General features: G+C 44.6%; 1 protein-coding gene across 5 annotated transcripts in view; it reads left to right on the forward strand.

Annotated features, from left to right (window-relative positions):
• Nucleotides 1-9,539, forward strand: part of LOC311133803 (engulfment and cell motility protein 2) — a 29,764-nt gene extending 20,225 nt beyond the window's left edge. For 2 of the 5 annotated variants that reach the window (XM_084167378.1, XM_084167377.1), the window contains exons 11-23: nt 2,250-2,285; nt 2,709-2,759; nt 4,215-4,337; nt 4,467-4,586; nt 4,795-4,899; nt 5,157-5,265; nt 5,513-5,649; nt 5,931-6,094; nt 6,277-6,389; nt 6,546-6,653; nt 7,016-7,098; nt 7,329-7,406; nt 7,556-9,539. In XM_084167378.1, the coding sequence (XP_084023504.1) occupies nt 2,250-2,285; nt 2,709-2,759; nt 4,215-4,337; nt 4,467-4,586; nt 4,795-4,899; nt 5,157-5,265; nt 5,513-5,649; nt 5,931-6,094; nt 6,277-6,389; nt 6,546-6,653; nt 7,016-7,098; nt 7,329-7,406; nt 7,556-7,756 (1,428 nt within the window). In that variant the 3' untranslated portion in view covers nt 7,757-9,539. The remainder of the gene's footprint in view (nt 1-2,249; nt 2,286-2,708; nt 2,760-4,214; nt 4,338-4,466; nt 4,587-4,794; nt 4,900-5,156; nt 5,266-5,512; nt 5,650-5,930; nt 6,095-6,276; nt 6,390-6,545; nt 6,654-7,015; nt 7,099-7,328; nt 7,407-7,555) is intronic. The other 3 variants (XM_084167380.1, XM_084167379.1, XR_014613631.1) reach the window with 2 other exon arrangements.
• Nucleotides 9,540-19,079: the final 9,540 nt, after the last annotated feature.

Below are 19,079 nucleotides of genomic sequence, written 5' to 3' on the forward strand. Positions count from 1 at the left end.
GTCTCAAGTTTTCAGGGAGCGTGCAATTGGCATGTTGACTGCAGGAATGTTCACCAGAGCTGTTGCCAGAGAATGTAATGTTAATTTCTCTACCATAAGCCGCCTCCAACTTATTTTTTTAGAATTTGTCAGTAGGTCCAACCGGCCTCACGACTGCAGATCATGTGTAACTACGCCAGCCCAGGACCTCCACATCTGGCTTCTTTACCTGCAGGATGGTCTGAGACCAGCCACCTGGACAGCTGATGAAACTGTTGGTTTGCACAACCAAATCATTTCTGCACAAACTGTCAGAAACCATCTCAGGGAAGCTCATCTGCATGCTCGTCATCCTCACCAGGGTCTTGACCTGACTGCAGTTCGGCATCGTCACCGACTTCAGTGGGCAAATGCTAACCTTTGATGGCCACTGGCACTCTGGAGAACTGTGCTCTTCACAGATTAATCCCGGTTTCAACTGTACCGGGCAGATGGCAGACAACGTGTATGGCATTGTGTGGGCAAGCGGTTTGCTGATGTCAACGTTGTGAACAGAGTGCGCCATGGTGGCGGTTGGGTTATGGTATGGGCAGGCATAAGCTACCGACAACGAACACAATTGCATTTTATCGATGGCAATTTGAATGCACAGAAATACCGTGACGAGATCCTGAGGCCCATTGTCATGCCATTCCTCCACCGCCATCACCTCATGTTTCAGCATGATAATGCTGAACGTCTAGGAGCAACAGCGGCTCAGCCGCAAAGTGGTAGGCCACACAAGCTCACAGAACGGGACTGCCAAGTGCTGAAGCGCGTAACACGTACAAATCCTCTGTCCTCGGTTGCAGCACTCACTACCGAGTTCCAAACTGCCTCTGGAAGCAACGTCAGCACAATAGCTGTTAGTCGGGAGATTCATGAAATGGGTTTTCATGGCCGAGCAGCCGCACACAAGCCTAAAATCACCATGCGCAATGCCAAGCGTCGGCTGGAGTGGTGTCAATCTCACCGCCATTAGACTCTGGAGCAGTGGAGACGCGTTCTCTGGAGTGATGAATCATGCTTCACCATCTGGCAATCCGACGGACGAATCAGGGTTTGGTGGATGCCAGGAGCACGCTACCTGCCCCAATGCATAGTGCCATCTGTAAAGTTTGGTGGAGGAGGATTAATGGCCTGGGGCTGTTTTTCATGGTTCTGGCTAGGCCCCTTAGTTCCAGTGAAGGGAAATCTTAATGCTACAGCATACAATGACATTCTAGACGATTCTGTTCTTCCAACTTTGTGGCAACAGTTTGGGGAAGGCCCTTTCCTGTTTCAGCGTGACAATGCCCCCATGCACAAAGTGAGGTCCATACAGAAATGGTTTGTCAAGATCGGTGTGGAAGAACTTGACTGGCCTGCACAGAGCCCTGACCTCAACCCCATTGAACACCTTTGGGATGAATTGGAACGCAGACTGCGAGCCAGGCCTAGTCGGCCAACATCAGTGCCCAACCTCACTAATGCTCTTGTGGCTGAATGGAAGCAAGTCCCCACAGCAATGTTCCAACATCTAGTGGAAAGCCTTCCCAGAGGAGTGGAGGCTGTTATAGCAGCAAAGGGAGGACACACTCCATATTAATACCAATTTTTTTGGAATGAGATGTTTGACGAGCAGGTGTCCACATACTTTTGGTCATGTAGTGTATCTGTGACCAACAGATGCATATCTGTATTCCCAGTCGTGAAATTCATAGATTAGGGCCTAATAAATGTATTTCAATTGACTGATTTCCTTATATGAACTGTAACAGAGTAAAATCGTTGAAATTGTTGCGTTATATATTTTGGTTCAGTGTAGTATATTTATTTTACAAAAGTAATGAAGTGAAGATATCATATTTTGAAGTGCAAAAATAAAATTTGACATCAAACCTACATGTATACTATTCATACAACCAGAGGAGCATGTCAGTCTGAGCTCTGTCTTTCAGCCTCTAGAGACTCCATGCTATGCTGTACTGTACTGTGCTCTACTGTGCTGTGTGTTCATGCATTGCCACACAACACTGCATTGTGTTGTACATCTCATTCAGTGCTGTGCCATACTCCGCTGTGCATTGCCGTATTGTGCTGTGATGTGCTGTTCCTCACTACCAAGGTGTACTGTACTGTACCATGCTGTTACTGTGCATGCTGTGTCTTGTGATGTGTGCCTATAAGTGTGCACTCTTTGTTTCCATTGCCGTCACGCCTGCACCCCTCCTCCCAACCCACCCCCTCAGGAGGAGCATACTAACCCCCTGGACCAGCAGCTCACTGTGAGTACACATCATTCCACAATCCTTCACTCCATCCCCTCAGCCCCCCCCCCCCCCCCTTCCTGATCCATAGAGAACTGTGGACTGCCACCGTCATCGTCCAATCAACTTAGATAAAGTCAGCCGTGAAGAATACATTATGCAATCCTTTCATAGTCACTCTGGATCCCCCTAGTTGTAGAAGCAGCATTCTGCACTCTGAGACATGTCTCACTGCTGTAAGGGGGAGATATGTTTCTGATGATGTGACCCCACCCAAAAATGGAAATGTAACAGTTATGAACCCCTTTCAGGGTTGTGTGATATGGCTGTAAGCCTTTCCTCAAATTAGATATTGTTGTCTGGTAGTAAGCTTATTGGCTAACTATTTCCATACCAGGCCTCGCTTTTGAGTCTCACTGTATTTGTCTATCTTCCTCTCAGGAGATGGCGAGCACCCTGGCACAGAAACACCTACGATCCATCATCCTCAATGTGAGTGTCAGGGAAAGCCTGAGTGTACTTGTCTTGGATGGCACAAACCAGAGCTACAACTAACCAGCCCTTCATAATAACACAATGCTTTCTAAACAGCCCTTCATAATAACGTGACGCTTTCTAAACAGCCCTTCATAATAACGTGATGCTTTCTAAACAGCCCTTCATAATAACGTGATGCTTTCTAAACAGCCCTTCATAATAACGAGATGCTTTCTAAACAGCCCTTCATAATAACGTGACGCTTTCTAAACAGCCCTTCATAATAACGTGATGCTTTCTAAACAGCCCTTCATAATAACGAGATGCTTTCTAAACAGCCCTTCATAATAACGAGATGCTTTCTAAACAGCCCTTCATAATAACGAGATGCTTTCTAAACAGCCCTTCATAATAACAAGATGCTTTCTAAACAGCCCTTCATAATAACGTGGTGCTTTCTAAATAGCCCTTCATAATAACGTGATGCTTTCTAAACAGCCCTTCATAATAACGTGATGCCTGACTCTCACAACGTGATGCTTTCTAAACAGCCCTTCATAATAACACGATGCTTTCTAAACAGCCCTTCTTAATAACACAATGCTTTCTAAACAGCCCTTCATAATAACACAATGCTTTAGAAAGCATCACGTTATTATGAAGGGCTATTTAGAAAGCACCTCGTTATTATGAAGGGCTGTTTAGAAAGCATCTCGTTATTATGAAGGGCTGTTTAGAAAGCATCTCGTTATTATGAAGGGCTGTTTAGAAAGCATCTCGTTATTATGAAGGGCTGTTTAGAAAGCATCTCGTTATTATGAAGGGCTGTTTAGAAAGCATCACGTTATTATGAAGGGCTGTTTAGAAAGCGTCACGTTATTATGAAGGGCTGTTTAGAAAGCATCTCGTTATTATGAAGGGCTGTTTAGAAAGCATCACGTTATTATGAAGGGCTGTTTAGAAAGCGTCACGTTATTATGAAGGGCTGTTTAGAAAGCATCACGTTATTATGAAGGGCTGTTTAGGAAGCATCACGATATTATGAAGGGTTGTTATAAAGCATCACGTTATTATGAAGGACTTGTTGCATCACATTATTATGACTTTTTTTTAGAAAGCATCATATTATTATAAAGGAATGTTTTGAAAGCATCACGTTATTATGAAGGGCTGTTTAGAAAGCATCACGTTATTTGGAAGGGTTGTTTAGAAAGCACCACATTATTATGAAGGTCTGTTTTGAAAGCATCATGTTATTATGAAGGGCTATTTACAAAGCATCACGTTATTATGCAGGGCTGTTAGAAAGCATCACCTTATTATGAAGGGCTATTTAGAAAGCATCACGTGATGCTTTCTAAATAGCCCTTCATAATAACGTGATGCTTTCTAAACAGCCCTTCATAATAACGTGATGCTTTCTTAACATTACAGATCCAGAACTCCTAATATATGTGTCATCTTTCACAGCACGTTATCCGAGGCAACCGACCAATCAAAGCTGAGATGGCACACCAGCTGTACGTGCTGCAGGTGCTGACCTTTAACCTTCTGGAAGAACGCATGATGACCAAGATGGATCCCAGTGACCAGGTAAAATGACCAGAAACTAACAAAAGCGGTCTTTTCTTTTTTTTGCATTTCCTGAATCTTTTAGCTGAACCCTTTTGGCCATATTCATACTGTTTGATGTTTTTATGTTCTGCCCTCATCCATCTCCAGGCCCAGAGGGACATTATTTTTGAGCTGCGCAGGATTGCGTTTGACGGGGAGAATGACCCTAGTGGCACAGAGAAGAGAAAGGCCATGTACACCAAGGACTACAAGATGCTGGGCTTCACTGTGAGTCCAGCTAGTGGGTTGTTTTCATCTGTATAGCTCTCTAGAGGGGTTGTTTGAGTCGGAGTGTGTGTGGATGTATTAAAGTGGTTGTTTGGTGTCATAAAGGGATTGTTTGGTTCTGTAGAGGGGTTGGTAGAGCTGCTGCTCTCTAGAGGAGTTGTTATGGGTCTGTCTGTGTCATTGACGCTCATGTCTGTTGTCTCTCCAGAACCATGTGAACCCTGCCATGGACTTCACTCAGACCCCTCCAGGCATGCTGGCCCTGGACAACATGCTCTACCTGGCCAAGCTGCACCAGGACACCTACATCAGGGTGAGTCTGTATGTGCGGCCCAAATGGTACCCTATTCCCTATATAGTGCACTACTTTTTTACCTATAGTGCACTATATAGGGAATAGCTTGCCATTTTAGTTGTCTGTGAAAGAAATCTGAAAACAAATATTTGAAGATTTCAAATGGTAGAACTTCAGTTTTCCCGAGTGTGACTATCTCTATATATATATATATATATATATATATATATATATATATATATATATATAATGTGTGTGTGTGTTTCTCACATCAGATTGTTCTGGAGAACAGCAGCCGCGAGGACAAACACGAGTGTCCCTTCGGACGCTGTGCCATCGAGCTCACCCGTATGCTGTGTGAGATACTGCAAGTGGGAGAATTGCGTGAGTACAATGCTCCCACTTCTCACACCCTCACACATGGACTCATCACAACACATCACAGATGGCTTTACGGCTGATGTGGCATTCAAGCTAGCCTCAATCTGTTTGGAGCTTTCCAAGCTAATCAGAATGGCCAATCTCATCAGTTCTATTGTACATGTATCGTCAGAGGGATAACTGATTCATTCTTTTTCATGACAACCACGTGTTATAATAAGCATCCACTGTGTGTGTTCCCTTTCTCCAGCCAACGAGGGCTGCAACGACTACCACCCCATGTTCTTTACTCACGACCGGGCGTGGGAGGAGTTCTTCTGCGTCTGCATCCAACTGCTCAACAAGACCTGGAAGGAGATGAGGGCCACGGCCGAGGACTTCAACAAGGTCAGAGTTCAACCACCTAGAGACCTTTGACCACCGCAGAATCTCTGAACCTCATAGGCTGAGTCACGATTCTTCACCCTTGTCCGGAAGTGTGCACTTGCACACTTTCTCGTATGGATTTTACAATGTGGAAACTCCCTCCAGCCAATGCTTACACCAATCCTATGCTTTTAAAGTGCACACTACTGGAAAATTGTGGAATATTGGATGTAGCCATTGGCTCCAATGCGTGGTTGACTGTGGTTGGTAATCCATTGTGTTGCTAACCCTTGGTTGGTCAGGTGATGCAGGTGGTTCGGGAGCAGATCACCCGGGCTCTGGCTATGAAGCCCTCGTCCCTGGACCAGCTAAAAGGGAAACTACGAGGCCTCAGCTACTCTGAGATCCTGCGTCTGCGCCAGTCAGAGAGGATGAGCCAGGACGACTTCCAGTCACCACCCATCATGTCAGTCACGCATCCATGTTAACTCTTAGACTTTGTCCATTAGATTAGTCTGCCTCTGTGTTTGGCTTCTTAACCCCTCATGTCATTATTTTAGCCTTGCCTCAGTCTTGTCTTAGTTGCTGTTCAATACTTAGAGACCTACTGTATGTGTGTGTGTGTGTGTGTGTGTTTGTTTGTTGCAGTGAACTGCGTGAGAGGATCCAGCCTGAGATACTGGAGCTGATCAAGCAACAGCGACTCAACCGCCTGTGTGAGGGAAGCTGCTTCCGCAAGCTTGGCAACCGCCGCAGACAAGGTGGGAACCCTACACGCACACATACACAATAACAAATATGGCAGCATTTACCTGATGTTTTAATAAAAATATTTTCTTGCTGTTGATTTACTTCAGAGGACTGATCACTACCTTTGTCTTTATTCCTAACTTTGTCCTTTGTTTTGTCCTCCTCAGAGAAGTTCTGGTTCTGCCGCCTGTCTCTGAACCACAAGGTGCTGCACTATGGAGATCTGGACGAGTCTCCCCAGGGGGAAGTGCCTTTTGAGCTGCTCACCGACAAGAGTGAGTCTCCTGGCTACAACACTAAGTGTCTCCCACTCACTCTCTACAGCGATGGGCTCTGTGACCTGTGCAATCATGAGATTTGAGTGAGGTTGTCCATCTAAAAGCTCATCAGGTGAAGTCTCAAAGCACATGGAAAGGCTTCAGTTTTACTGTTTTTTTTTAGGCATAGGCCACACCTCATGTTGTTCTCAGTCTAGCTTTGAGCTGATGTTGCACAGATATGGATGGTAAACAACCAAGTCTTAAAACGGACTGATCCACATCACGCCTAGATCAGTGGAACTGTGCAGTGGCTGACCTAGATACATGCCTGTTTCATCTCTTTTTAATTTCCTGCTCTTTCTAATCTTCCCCTGCAGTCCCCGTGTCTGATATCAAGTCAGTGGTGACGGGGAAGGACTGTCCCCACATGAAGGAGAAGAGTGCACTGAAACAAAACAAGGTACTGTACTGGAGCCTACCAGCAGAGGGCATGCCTTTAACTGATATGTAACTACTAGCCCTTCATCTTATTCATCTCAATGTTTATGGATGCGTCCCAAATGGCAACTTGTTCCCTTTATAGTGCACTACTTTTGACCAGGGCCCATCCATGAAATATCTAGTCATTCTAGTGCATGCAGTTCATATTAGAGTTGTGGATATGAGATGTGATCTCTGTTCTGTGTGTAGGAGGTGTTGGAGCTGGCCTTCTCCATCCTGTACGATCCTGATGAGAACCTCAACTTTGTGGCTCCCAACAAATATGAGGTAAGCAACCCGTTTAACCCCAGAATAAATACAACTCTGAAGACATGTATATGAGTGTGTGTTGCAAATGTACTGTATGTTATCTGACCTGTGCTCTCTGTCTGCTTTGTGTGTCTGTGTGCCTGTCTGCCTGCTTGTGCATGGAGCAGTACTGTATCTGGACTGATGGGCTGTGTGCGTTGTTGGGCCGAGAGATGGGCAGTGACCTCACCCGCAGCGACCTGGACACACTCATCTCCATGGAGATGAAGCTCCGCCTCCTGGACCTGGAGAACATCACCATACCCGAAGCCCCTCCCCCCGTGCCAAAGGAGCCCAGCACTTACAACTTCACCTACAACTATGGCTGAGAAGTGTGTGTGTGTGTGTGTGTGGAAGGCCTGTTTTGTGTTTACATACACATGAGTGAGAGAGAGAGACTGTAGGTGTGTGTGGGGCATTATTGCGTTTGTGTGTAGTAAGACAAGGAAACCACACACATCCCCTAGCCACTACATCCTGAACTGTAGACGTCACTTATCTAATGCTCTGAAATCCAACTGTCCACAAATAATCCAGGCAGGGTACTACCATTAAGTGTACCATCATATTTAAATCACTATTATGATATGAGCTTGATACGAACCTTAATATTTTGTTTCGTAACACATCACTTCATGGCCTTATCAACTGTGTGTTTTGAACAGTTACAGCTGAGCCCCACTATTGCATCATGCATAACAACAGAACCAGATCTGTTTGAACCAGACCTGGGTTCAAATACTATTTCAAATATCTCAATTACTTTCATATACATTTCCAAGTAAATATTCAGATATTTTTTATTTGAAAAGACAAGTAGTTGAATATTGGAATCTATTTGGAAATACACTTGGAATGTATTGGCATGTATTTGACTAAACTCAAATGCACTGACTTAAATACACTCCCATGCATTTAACCCAGGTATTTGAAAATAGTATTTGAAATAAGTATTTGAAAATACTCTCAAATAGTAGGCTTCCAATAGAAGTAGTTGATTCAGGCCAAATTATTTGAAAATACTCAAACACAAGTATATAAATAGAAAGTAATACACATGCATTTGAACCCAGGTCAGGTTTGAACTGATACTTCATGGGCCAGGGTATTTTCCAAGGTGTTGTTTTCAAGTCACTCTCCATGTCTGCTCATCTTCTAATTCAGTACTAATCTATATTATTGATGTTTGTTATGCAGAATATAATTATATTTTTGTAAATGATTGTGAACTCAGTCTCAGCAGTGAAGAGAAGGAACACAAACTTTCTAGCAACCTACTAATTTGACTTCAGAGACATGGTTTAGGGCACAAAATATTGAGAAATACTAATAAGCTAGGTATCAAACTCAGATCAAGCAGTAAGCCATTTGTAGGCTTGTCACATGTTTTTCTTCTATAATTATTCTACTTTGTACAGTCAAACACAGTTGCCAAATAGTGATCTGCATGTGGAGACATTTAACACTAAACAAATGGAGCTTTCACCATGCAAGCACTCTGAAGTCATCCGTCATATTGCCCAAATGTCTCTAACATGAATCCTCAGTGATCAAGATGTTCAATATCGGATAATATGTTTTTGTTGTATCTTACACAGCTAATGAAAGTAACAAGAAATGTGCTCAGTAAATGCTATTGGAGTTTGGTTGCGCTGTACGTAAATGAATAGGATTCAGTGGTCTTGTATTGGAAGTTATTTCAACAAAAGTGTTTCTGTTCTGAGTCTTTCTTTTGGAAAAGGGTTCTGGGTCTTGATATTTTATGTCCCATTGTTCATAGTACACAATCGGAAAGGGATGTTTTGTCAGAGACATCACTGTCAAAAGCTTGTATCTGCTTAGATAATTCTACAAAATTCCACATTTCTAATGGACACCAACAAGAAGGATACTTTTGAAGAAGCTTTAGCATCTGGTACTCTTTTACAAGACTTGCTAAACCATGACTGTGTTCAGGCTAGTGCTGGTACTGAATGACTTGTTTGTCATGAAATAACTTTACATTTAAATACGGTATTCATATATAAGTCATTGTATGTATATATTGTGTTGCCTTATTAAAAAAATGTATTTTGTTTTGTGTGAATAAATACAAAGCTAAACTGGTATGGTATTTTGTCCTGGAAAATAAGGTTTTTAAATTGTCTTTAGCTTTTCACAGGTGTTTACAGTATATCTGCATGTATCCAAGTTTATTGACTCTACATTGTATTGGAGAGTCAGTCATCTACTACAGGATCGACAAAACAAAACTGTAGTCAACGTTGTACAGTATAATTCCTAATTTCATCACAGTTTTCTTTGTAAAGAATTCAAAATGTACCAATACATTTCAATTAACTAATTTAATCTTCTCAAAAGACAGGTTATAGTACAGCAAAAAAGATCCAATACATCCAAGGCAAGCTGGACATGCCCACAATGTTTTGGATCAGTCTATAATTTGAATGGTAGGTTTATTTGAACAGTGAGAGACAGAATAACAAATAAATCCAGAAAAACGCATGTCAAAAATGTTATAAATTGATTTGCATTTTAATGAGGGAAATAAGTATTTGACCCCCTCTTAATCAGAAAGATTTCTGGCTCCCAGGTGTCTTTTATACAGGTAACAAACTGAGATTAGGAGCACACTCTTAAAGGGAGTGCTCCTAATCTCAGTTTGTTACCTGTATAAAAGACACCTGTCCACAGAAGCAATCAATCAATCAGATTCCAAACTCTCCACCATGGCCAAGACCAAAGAGCTCTCCAAGGATGTCAGGGACATGATTGTAGACCTACAAGACCATCGCCAAGCAGCTTGGTGAGAAGGTGACAACAGTTGGTGCAATTATTCACAAATGGAAGAAACACAAAATAACTGTCAATCTCCCTCGGCCTGGGGCTCCATGCAAGATCTCACCTCGTGGAGTTGCAATGATCATGAGAACGATGAGGAATCAGCCCAGAACTACACGGGAGGATCTTGTCAATGATCTCAAGGCAGCTGGGACCATAGTCACCAAGAAAACAATTGGTAACACACTACGCTGTGAAGGACTGAAATCCTGCAGCGCCCGCAAGGTCCCCCTGCTCAAGAAAGCACATATACAGGCCCGTCTGAAGTTTGCCAATGAACATCTGAATGATTCAGAGGAGAACTGGGTGAAAGTGTTGTGGTCAGATGAGACCAAAATCTAGCTCTTTGGCATCAACTCAACTCGCCGTGTTTGGAGGAGGAGGAATGCTGCCTATGACCCCAAGAACACCATCCCCACCGTCAAACATGGAGGTGGAAACATTATGCTTTGGGGGTGTTTTTCTGCTAAGGGGACAGGACAACTTCACCGCATCAAAGGGACGATGGACGGGGCCATGTACCGTCAAATCTTGGGTGAGAACCTCCTTCCCTCAGCCAGGGCATTGAAAATGGGTCGTATAGATGGGTATTCCAGCATGACAATGACCCAAAACACACGGCCAAGGCAACAAAGGAGTGGCTCATGAAGCACATTAAGGTCCTGGAGTGGCCTAGCCAGTCTCCAGACCTTAATCCCATAAAAAATCTGTGGAGGGAGCTGAAGGTTCGAGTTGCCAAACGTCAGCCTCGAAACCTTAATGACTTGGAGAAGATCTGCAAAGAGGAGTGGAACAAAATCCCTCCTGAGATGTGTGCAAACCTGGTGGCCAACTACAAGAAACGTCTGACCTCTGTGATTGCCAACAATGGTTTTGCCACCAAGTACTAAGTCATGTTTTGCAAAGGGGTCAAATACTTATTTCCCTCATTAAAATGCAAATGAATTTATAAAATTTTTGACATGCGTTTTTCTGGATTATTTTGTTGTTATTCTGTCTCTCACTGTTCAAATAAACCTACCATTAAAATTATAGACGGATCATGTCTGTCAGTGGGAAAACGTACAAAATCAGCAGGGGATCAAATACTTTTTTCCCCCCTCACTGTATGTAGTCCTTTTCAAAATGTGTGATTTTGATGATCGCTTTCAGCAGCAGCACATCTACATCTTAATTTACATTTCCCTCCTTATCGCAGTCCTTTACGGGAAGGGTGCAGTTCATTGGGATGCCCAGCTGATTACTGCATTCCATCTAGAGAAAGATGATTGAATCAAACAGAAATGTGTTGCTTCTCTATGTGACGGATTTAGCTTCGTAACCTCATTCCCCAGCTTGAAATGTGACATTACAGATTATATTTGTCGGCCAATAAATACTGGCATAACTGGCACATTATGGTACTTTTAAAGGAACTTCAACAGTGTTGAAAGTGTTAGATTTTCTTACTTGTAAAGATCTTTTTCAGGTTGCCATCCACCATAGTCATTACAACAACCTGAGGGATATCTGGCATGGGTTGAAGTACAGACATTTTAGGCAGCTAACAACAAACGTTCCCACAACTTTAGAGAACGTTCCCTTAAGAGTCTCATTAGGTAATTAACTAACGTTTTCATAGGTATGTTCCCTGATGTGCATGGAATGTTTCCAAGACCATTCCCTTAATGTCAAATGTCAAAATGTACCCAGAACGTGGTTACCATGTTCTTATAATTTAAGATATGAATGTTCTAGACATATTTCATGGGAACGTTGCAAGAACATTGTGTTCAGGAGAACATTCCATCAACGTCCCCCTAACCACTGTCCTAATAAGTGATATCTCTAGGGCATGTGCTTATTGGGCCAGTAGTTAGGCTCTGTCCTGTCCAGAAGAAACCCTAACCCCTCCTCCCTAGGCACTTGTGTAGATCTGAAACAAATCAAATCAAATTGTCACATGCGCCGAATATAACACCTTACCGTGAAATGCTTACTTACAAGCCCTTAACCAACAATGCAGTTTTAAGAAAAATAAGAGATAATAAAAATATTTACTAAATAAACTAAAGTAAAAAATAAAAGAGCAACAATAAAATAACAATAACGAGGCTATATACAACGGGTACCGGTACTGAGTCAATGTGCAGGGGTACAGGTTAGTCGAGGTAATATGCACATGTAGGCAGGGGTAAAGTGACAATGCATAGATAATAGATAATAAACAGCGAGTAGCAGCAGCGTGGTCAATGCAAATAGTCCGGGTAGCCATTTAATTAGCTGTTCAGCAGTCTTATGGCTTGGGGTAGAACCTGTTAAGAAGCCTTTTGGACCTAGATTTGGCGCTCCGGTATCGCTTGCCGTGAGGTAGCAGAGAGAACAGTCTATGACTAAGGTGGCTGGAGTCCTTGGCAATTTTTAGGGCCTTCCTCTGACACCTGTCCTGTCCTGGATGGCAGGAAGCTTGGCCCCACCACTCTCCTGAGTGGTGCAGTGGTCTAAGGCACTGCATCACAGTGCTAACTGTGCCACTAGATCCTGGTTCGAATCCAGGCTCTGTCGCAGCCGGCCGTGACCGGGAGACTCATGGGCGGCGCACAATTGGCCCAGCATCGTCCAGGGTAGGGGAGGGAATGGCCGGCAGGGATGTAGCTCAGTTGATAGAGCATGGCGTTTGCAACGCCAGGGTTGTGGGTTCGATTCCCACGGGGGGCCAGTATAAAAAAAATATGTATTCACTAACTGTAAGTCGCTCTGGATAAGAGCGTCTGCTAAATGACTAAAATGTAAAATGTAATGTACTGGGCTGTACGCACTACCCTCTGTAGCACCTTACGGTCGGATACCAAGCAGTTGCCATACCAGGCGGTGATGCAACCAGTCAGGATGCGTTTGGACCATGATAGTTTGTTGGTGATGTGGACACCAAGGAACTTGAAGCTCTCAACCTGCTCCACTACAGCCCCGTTGATGAGAATGGGGGCGTGCTCGGCCCTCCTTTTCCTGTAGTCCACGATCATCTCCTTTGTCTTGATCTTGATGATGAGTGAGGGAGAGGTTGTTGTCCTGGTGTAACAGGGTTATATTGGTGATTCCCCTTGCCACTGTATTGTTAAGCCAATGGGTTTTTGGTTTTGTCTTGCCTTCACCTACTCAACATGGCATCTTATTGGCTGGTTGGCCTAGCTTGCTTACGAGGGAGGATGCTTCAGTTAGAATCGTCCCAGTGAACAAGCACCAAACCAGCGGTAAGTTGTTGGTTGCAAAGCACTGTACTTCAAAAGTGATTTTTATACTCCCAAGTGATTATGTAAATGTATAATTTATATCAATTTGTTTGTAAATGTTATTTGAACATCACACATAAGATGCAGTGTTTTTTGGTGAATATTTGTTGTGCATTTTGTTGTAGAGAATTCCAGCTAATACTAGCTAGCAACTTACTGTGGGGGGTTTGTATTTCTGGTGGGGGGTTTGTATATGTTGTACAGTGCGTGAGTGCAGAGTTGGATGGTGAGCCGTGCATTGCATGACGTGCAATTTTGTGCTGTTCCTATCAGGTACATTGTTAAAGACATTATATTGTAATTGTATTATTTTGGTAACTACAGTCCCAGTGAAAAAGCACCAAACCAGCGTGCGTGAGTGCAGAGTTGGATGGTGAGCCGTGCATTGCATGACGTGCAATTTTGTGCTGTTCCTATCAGAATAAAGCTCCATGACTGGTGTTACAAGATGGAGTTCGTGTTGATGATTGATTGTACACAACGCAAGAAGAGTACTGTTACAGTGGTGCCATGACCGTTCTTCTGGATCGGATCATCCTTCGCTGGATTTCCATCTCAGAACTTCGCCGTGGTTGCCGTTGAAGAATCAGATAAGACGTTGCTGGTGCAGTTTATGGCAATATCGCATTTCGCCACAAGAGGGCGCTACTGCAACGTTTTACTATCGAAATGGATGATTTCTCTGGTTGAGACTTTCTCTTCACTGATAAACGATATAACTTGTGTGTTACTTGTTTATTTGCAATTCTAACGTATATCTGATATACGTAGGGTGAGTTTTACCAGTGTACTAGATATAGGTTCGATTTTGCAGATTGGTCATTCCATTGGGGAGAACGTTACCTCCTGTTTGAAGTCAAAGGCAATTGTTGGACATGTTGGTGACAATGTTATGGGAAATGCATGCAGCTCTAGGGGTATGGATGTGTCAGGCCTGAACCTGGTATTGAAGTCTGATATCAGGGAACCGGTGTACTTTCGGGGGGATGGCTCTGAGAAGTGCACAGTGCATGAGTGGGAGGATATGGTCATGGTTTACATGCGTACGAGGGGCGTATCTGTGATGGACCAAGCAGATGAGGTTATTGGTAGGCTTATGGGAAGGGCCCGTGATGTTGTTAAAGTGGGCATACGCAGCAATCCCTCCGTTGATTTATCCAAAGGCCCGAGTCCCATCTTTGACATACTGAAACAACATTTTAGTGACACTGCTTTTTCAAGCATGCCCCTCGCTGACTTTTATGCCACATTACCTCTGACTGATGAACAACCATTCGACTATTGGCTCAGACTTAACAGGGCTATGGAGGTTGCTGAATATTGTCTAAAGAGACAGAAAAAAAGTGTTGAAGACCCATCTCATGAGCTCACGGTCATGTTCATCAGACATTGCCCTAACGCCAAACTGTCGCTTATCTTTAAGTGCAAACCATTACAACAGTGGACTGCTGCAGATGTTCATGAGAGGTTGGATGAATACAGAAGGGAGCAGAGGTACTCTCACTTATCTAAGGTGACCCCAGCCATTGCAACAATGAAGCAGGAAGTTGGTGCTGTCATGCAAATCACCATGCCTGCTGTGAGGCCCCACATGGAAGTACCTAATGCGTTGCCTTCTCCAGCCCAGACTATTCAGGGCTCAGCTGAGCCGATGGAACGTATCCTTGCAATGCAGGAGCAGAGGCCACAACAGTCTGACCGTAAGTTCCAAAAAGAGAATAGGAGCAAATTGAAGTCTAATGGGCCATGTAATGTGTGCGGGGATGCTGGACATGATACTTACTTTCACTGCAGGGCCAATCACCTCTGCTTTCTTTGTCATGTAGCTGGCCACGCACGCTCTCAGTGCCAAGGCCACAGCTCCCGGGAAACTAGTAGGCCTGCACGTAGAAGGGCCTTTTGTAGAGTCCCCATCGGTGAGAGCTGTTGATTTGGAGTCTGTATATAAAAGTGTTTGTGACGAAATGGAGACTGAGAAGAGTATCATAATGCAGAACACACAGAGACTTTCCCCATATGATGATTTATTCTATGCCAAGGTGTTAATGGGAGGAGAAGTAGAAGTGAGAGCTATGCTTGACAGTGGGTCCATGGCTTGTACCTTGAGCTCTAGGGTCTTACCTGAACTGTTGCATGCAGGAGTGTTGAAAAGTCCATCATTGAGTCCTACAGAGGTAGTCTTGGTTGGTTGTGGTGGGTTGAAGACGAGGCCTTCGGGAGAATGTGAGCTGGAGGTGTACGGCTGTAGAGTTGCCGTGCCTACACTGGTGGTTGAAGGCCAGAGTGATGACCTCATCTTTGGCAGCAATCTCCTAAAGCACTTGATTTGCCACCTGAAGACTAATGGAGATCTCTGGAAGAGGCTTTATACTCCTGTGTGTGATGGGGGTGAGGAGAGCCCCCAGAATCTATCAGCGGGCAGTGCTGTTCTCATTGAGCCCAGCAGTTCAAGGTCAACACCAAGGTCAATCCTGGTAGGGAGGACAGTAGCTCTATTGCGGGGGATGGGTGGCTCCCTGTTAGAGTGATAAACCCTTCTCAGAAGACAGTGACATTGAGACGAAATGCCACTCTAGCCGATGTCTTTCCTTGCATGGCTCTAGAGGACTTTGACTGTTCGTGTGTGAATGATGATTCATCAGCAGCTTTTCAGCAGCAAGTGCAGAGACCGGCTGATATACTCACTGACTGCCAAGATGACTTGACACTGACTGATGACGGTTCCAGACAATTTCACGATACTGACGGACCTGACAGTTCAAGCAGTCCTGAGGTCTTACGTGACTTAGGTTTGACTGATATTGATGTCGACTCCTGTCAAGTGTCTCCTGCTGGTAAGAAGAAACTCATCCAGCTCATAGCTGAGTACCAGTAATTTTTTTCCAGGCACAAGTTGGATTTTGGAAAAGCTTCTGGATGTCTTCACCGCATTCAACTGAGTGATGAGAAACCCTTTCCGATGCCCTACCGACGCCTTTCACCAAATCATTATGAGAAGCTCAAGCAAGCATTGAATGAGATGGAAGAACGTGAAATCATAAGGAAGTCTAGTAGTGAGTTCTACTCTCCCCTTGTCCTTGTATGGAAGAAATCTGGAGACCTGAGACTGTACTGATTTTCGTTTGCTCAATGCTCGCACCATAAAGGATGCACACCCACTCCCTCACCAGGCTGATGCGCTGGCTGCTTTAGGTGGAAATGCCTTTTTCTCGACAATGGACCTTACCTCTGGCTACTACAATGTGTTAGTGCATGAGGATGACCGGAGATTCACAGCTTTTACGTCGCCATTTGGATTGTACGAATACAATCGTATGCCACAGGGGTTATGTAATAGTCCTGCAACCTTTATGAGGATGATGCTAAACATCTTTGGGGATCAGAACTTTCTTAGCCTGCTGTGTTACCTTGACGATGTCTTGGTCTATGCACCCACTGAAGATCTGGCTATACAGCGCCTGGAAATGGTTTTTGAGCGTCTCAAGGCTCACAACCTGAAGTTGACGCCTAAAAAGTGTAACTTTCTGCAGAGGTCTGTGAAGTTTCTGGGACATATCATTAGTGCGGATGGTGTAGCTACAGACCCAGAGAAGGTGAGGGCCATTACAGGAGTAACAGAAGCTGATCTGATGGAAGATGGCACTGACATTCCATCTCAGAAGAAATTGAGGTCATTCCTTGGGATGGTGGTGTATTATCAACAATTCATTGAAGGTTGCTCGACCATCGCAAAGCCTCTCTTTGGATTGACTACTGGACAAGGCTCCACGCTGGAAAAAGAAGTGACGCTCACTTGTCAGGAAGTTGACGGCTGCCGACTGGACAACAGAATGCAGACAGGCCTTATTCCAGCTAAAGCAAGCCTTACTGGAGCAGGTTTTGTTGGCCCACCCCAACTTCGACAAACCCTTTCTATTCTCGGTGGATGCATCCAGCAACGGCTTAGGTGCTGTGCTGTCCCAGGTGCAGGGAGCTACAGCGAGCCCTATAGGCTTCGCGAGCAAGTCCCTCAGTTATGCGCAGTCGAGGTATCCTGCGCACCGGCTTGAGTTCTTTGCCATGAAATGGGCTATCTGTGACAAGTTCCACCACTGGCTACGGGGCCAGCAGTTCACGGTATGGACGGATAATAATCCCTTGACATACATTCTGACCAAAGCAAAGCTTGATGCTTGTGAACAGAGATGGGCCGCCAAGCTAGCACCGTACAAGTTTGACATCAAGTACATCCCTGGAAAAATAAATGTTGTTGCAGATGCTTTGAGCAGAGAGCCCTTCGTACGACCCAGTGCACTCCATCGCCTGACAATGGTCCCATACGAGACCTTACTAGCTGAAGCTAACGCTGTGCGCACAGACAGAGTGCAAGATGTGTTTCGCTGGTCCAGCCACCCCTTTGACAAAGCCTCTGACTCCAACGAAGTGGTCATTAACTGTCAGGCTACTGTTGACCCCCCATCTGGTGCTTTATCAAGACATGAAGTTGCAGCTGTTCTTCATTCACACAGGTGCTGGGTGGGTGAAGTGGGCTCACATGCACTACTGTTGCCACAGCTTCCACAGGCTGTTATGCCATCAGAGCAGACCGATGTCGATGTTCTGCCACACGACCTACTGATGAGTAAGCAGCGTGATGACAACGTGATCAGTAGAGTGATCTTCTTTGTGGAGAGGGGGAGAAGACCATCCCAGAGAGAGCGTGCCCATGAGTGTTGAGGTTTTGTGTCTTCTCAGAAGTTGGGACAAGTTGACCATGAAGATGGGTGTACTGTATCGTGTTTCGAAGAATGTGGTTACAAAGAGGAAGATGTATCTATATGTGGTTCCAGCCTCCATGAAAGCAATGGTGTTGAAGGGTGTCCATGATGAAGCTGGCCACCAGGGCCAACAGAGAACAGTCTACCTGACAAGACAGAGGTTCTTCTGGCATGGCCTGGAGAGGGAGGTAAAAGCATATGTGAAGTGCTGCAGGAGATGCGTCGTGAGCAAGACTCCTGATCCGGAAGCTAGAGCTCCTCTTGAGAGCATAATAACAACTGAGCCTCTTGAACTAGTGTGCATAGACTTTTGGTCTGCAGAAGATTCTTCAAACAAGTCCTTGTATGTGCTCGTTGTTACTGACCACTTTACCAAATTGGCTCATGCCTTCTTGTGCCCGAACCAGTCTGCTAAGTCAGTAGCTCATCAGTTGTGGAACAACTATTTCTTTGTCTACGGGATGCCTCGCCGTATACACTCAGACCAGGGAGGCAACTTTGAGAGCGCTTTAATAGCCGAACTGTTGAGTGTTGCAGGTGTTCAGAAGTCTCACACCACGCCGTACCATCCGATGGGGAACGGGTCCTGTGAAAGGATGAATAGGACGTTGGGAAACATGATCCAGGCCCTGCCGACGAGAGCAAAGCACAGATGGCCTCAGGCGCTGAAGTCCCTCACGTTTGCGTACAATTGTACCATCCACGAGACCACAGGCTTTGCCCCTTTCTTGCTAATGTTTGGGAGGACGTCAAGACTGCCTGTTGACATAGTCTTTGGCTCTGTC

The sequence above is a fragment of the Coregonus lavaretus genome, assembly GCF_964263955.1.
Source record: "Coregonus lavaretus genome assembly, chromosome: 8".
In the NCBI taxonomy this organism is placed as follows: Eukaryota; Metazoa; Chordata; class Actinopteri; order Salmoniformes; family Salmonidae; genus Coregonus; species Coregonus lavaretus.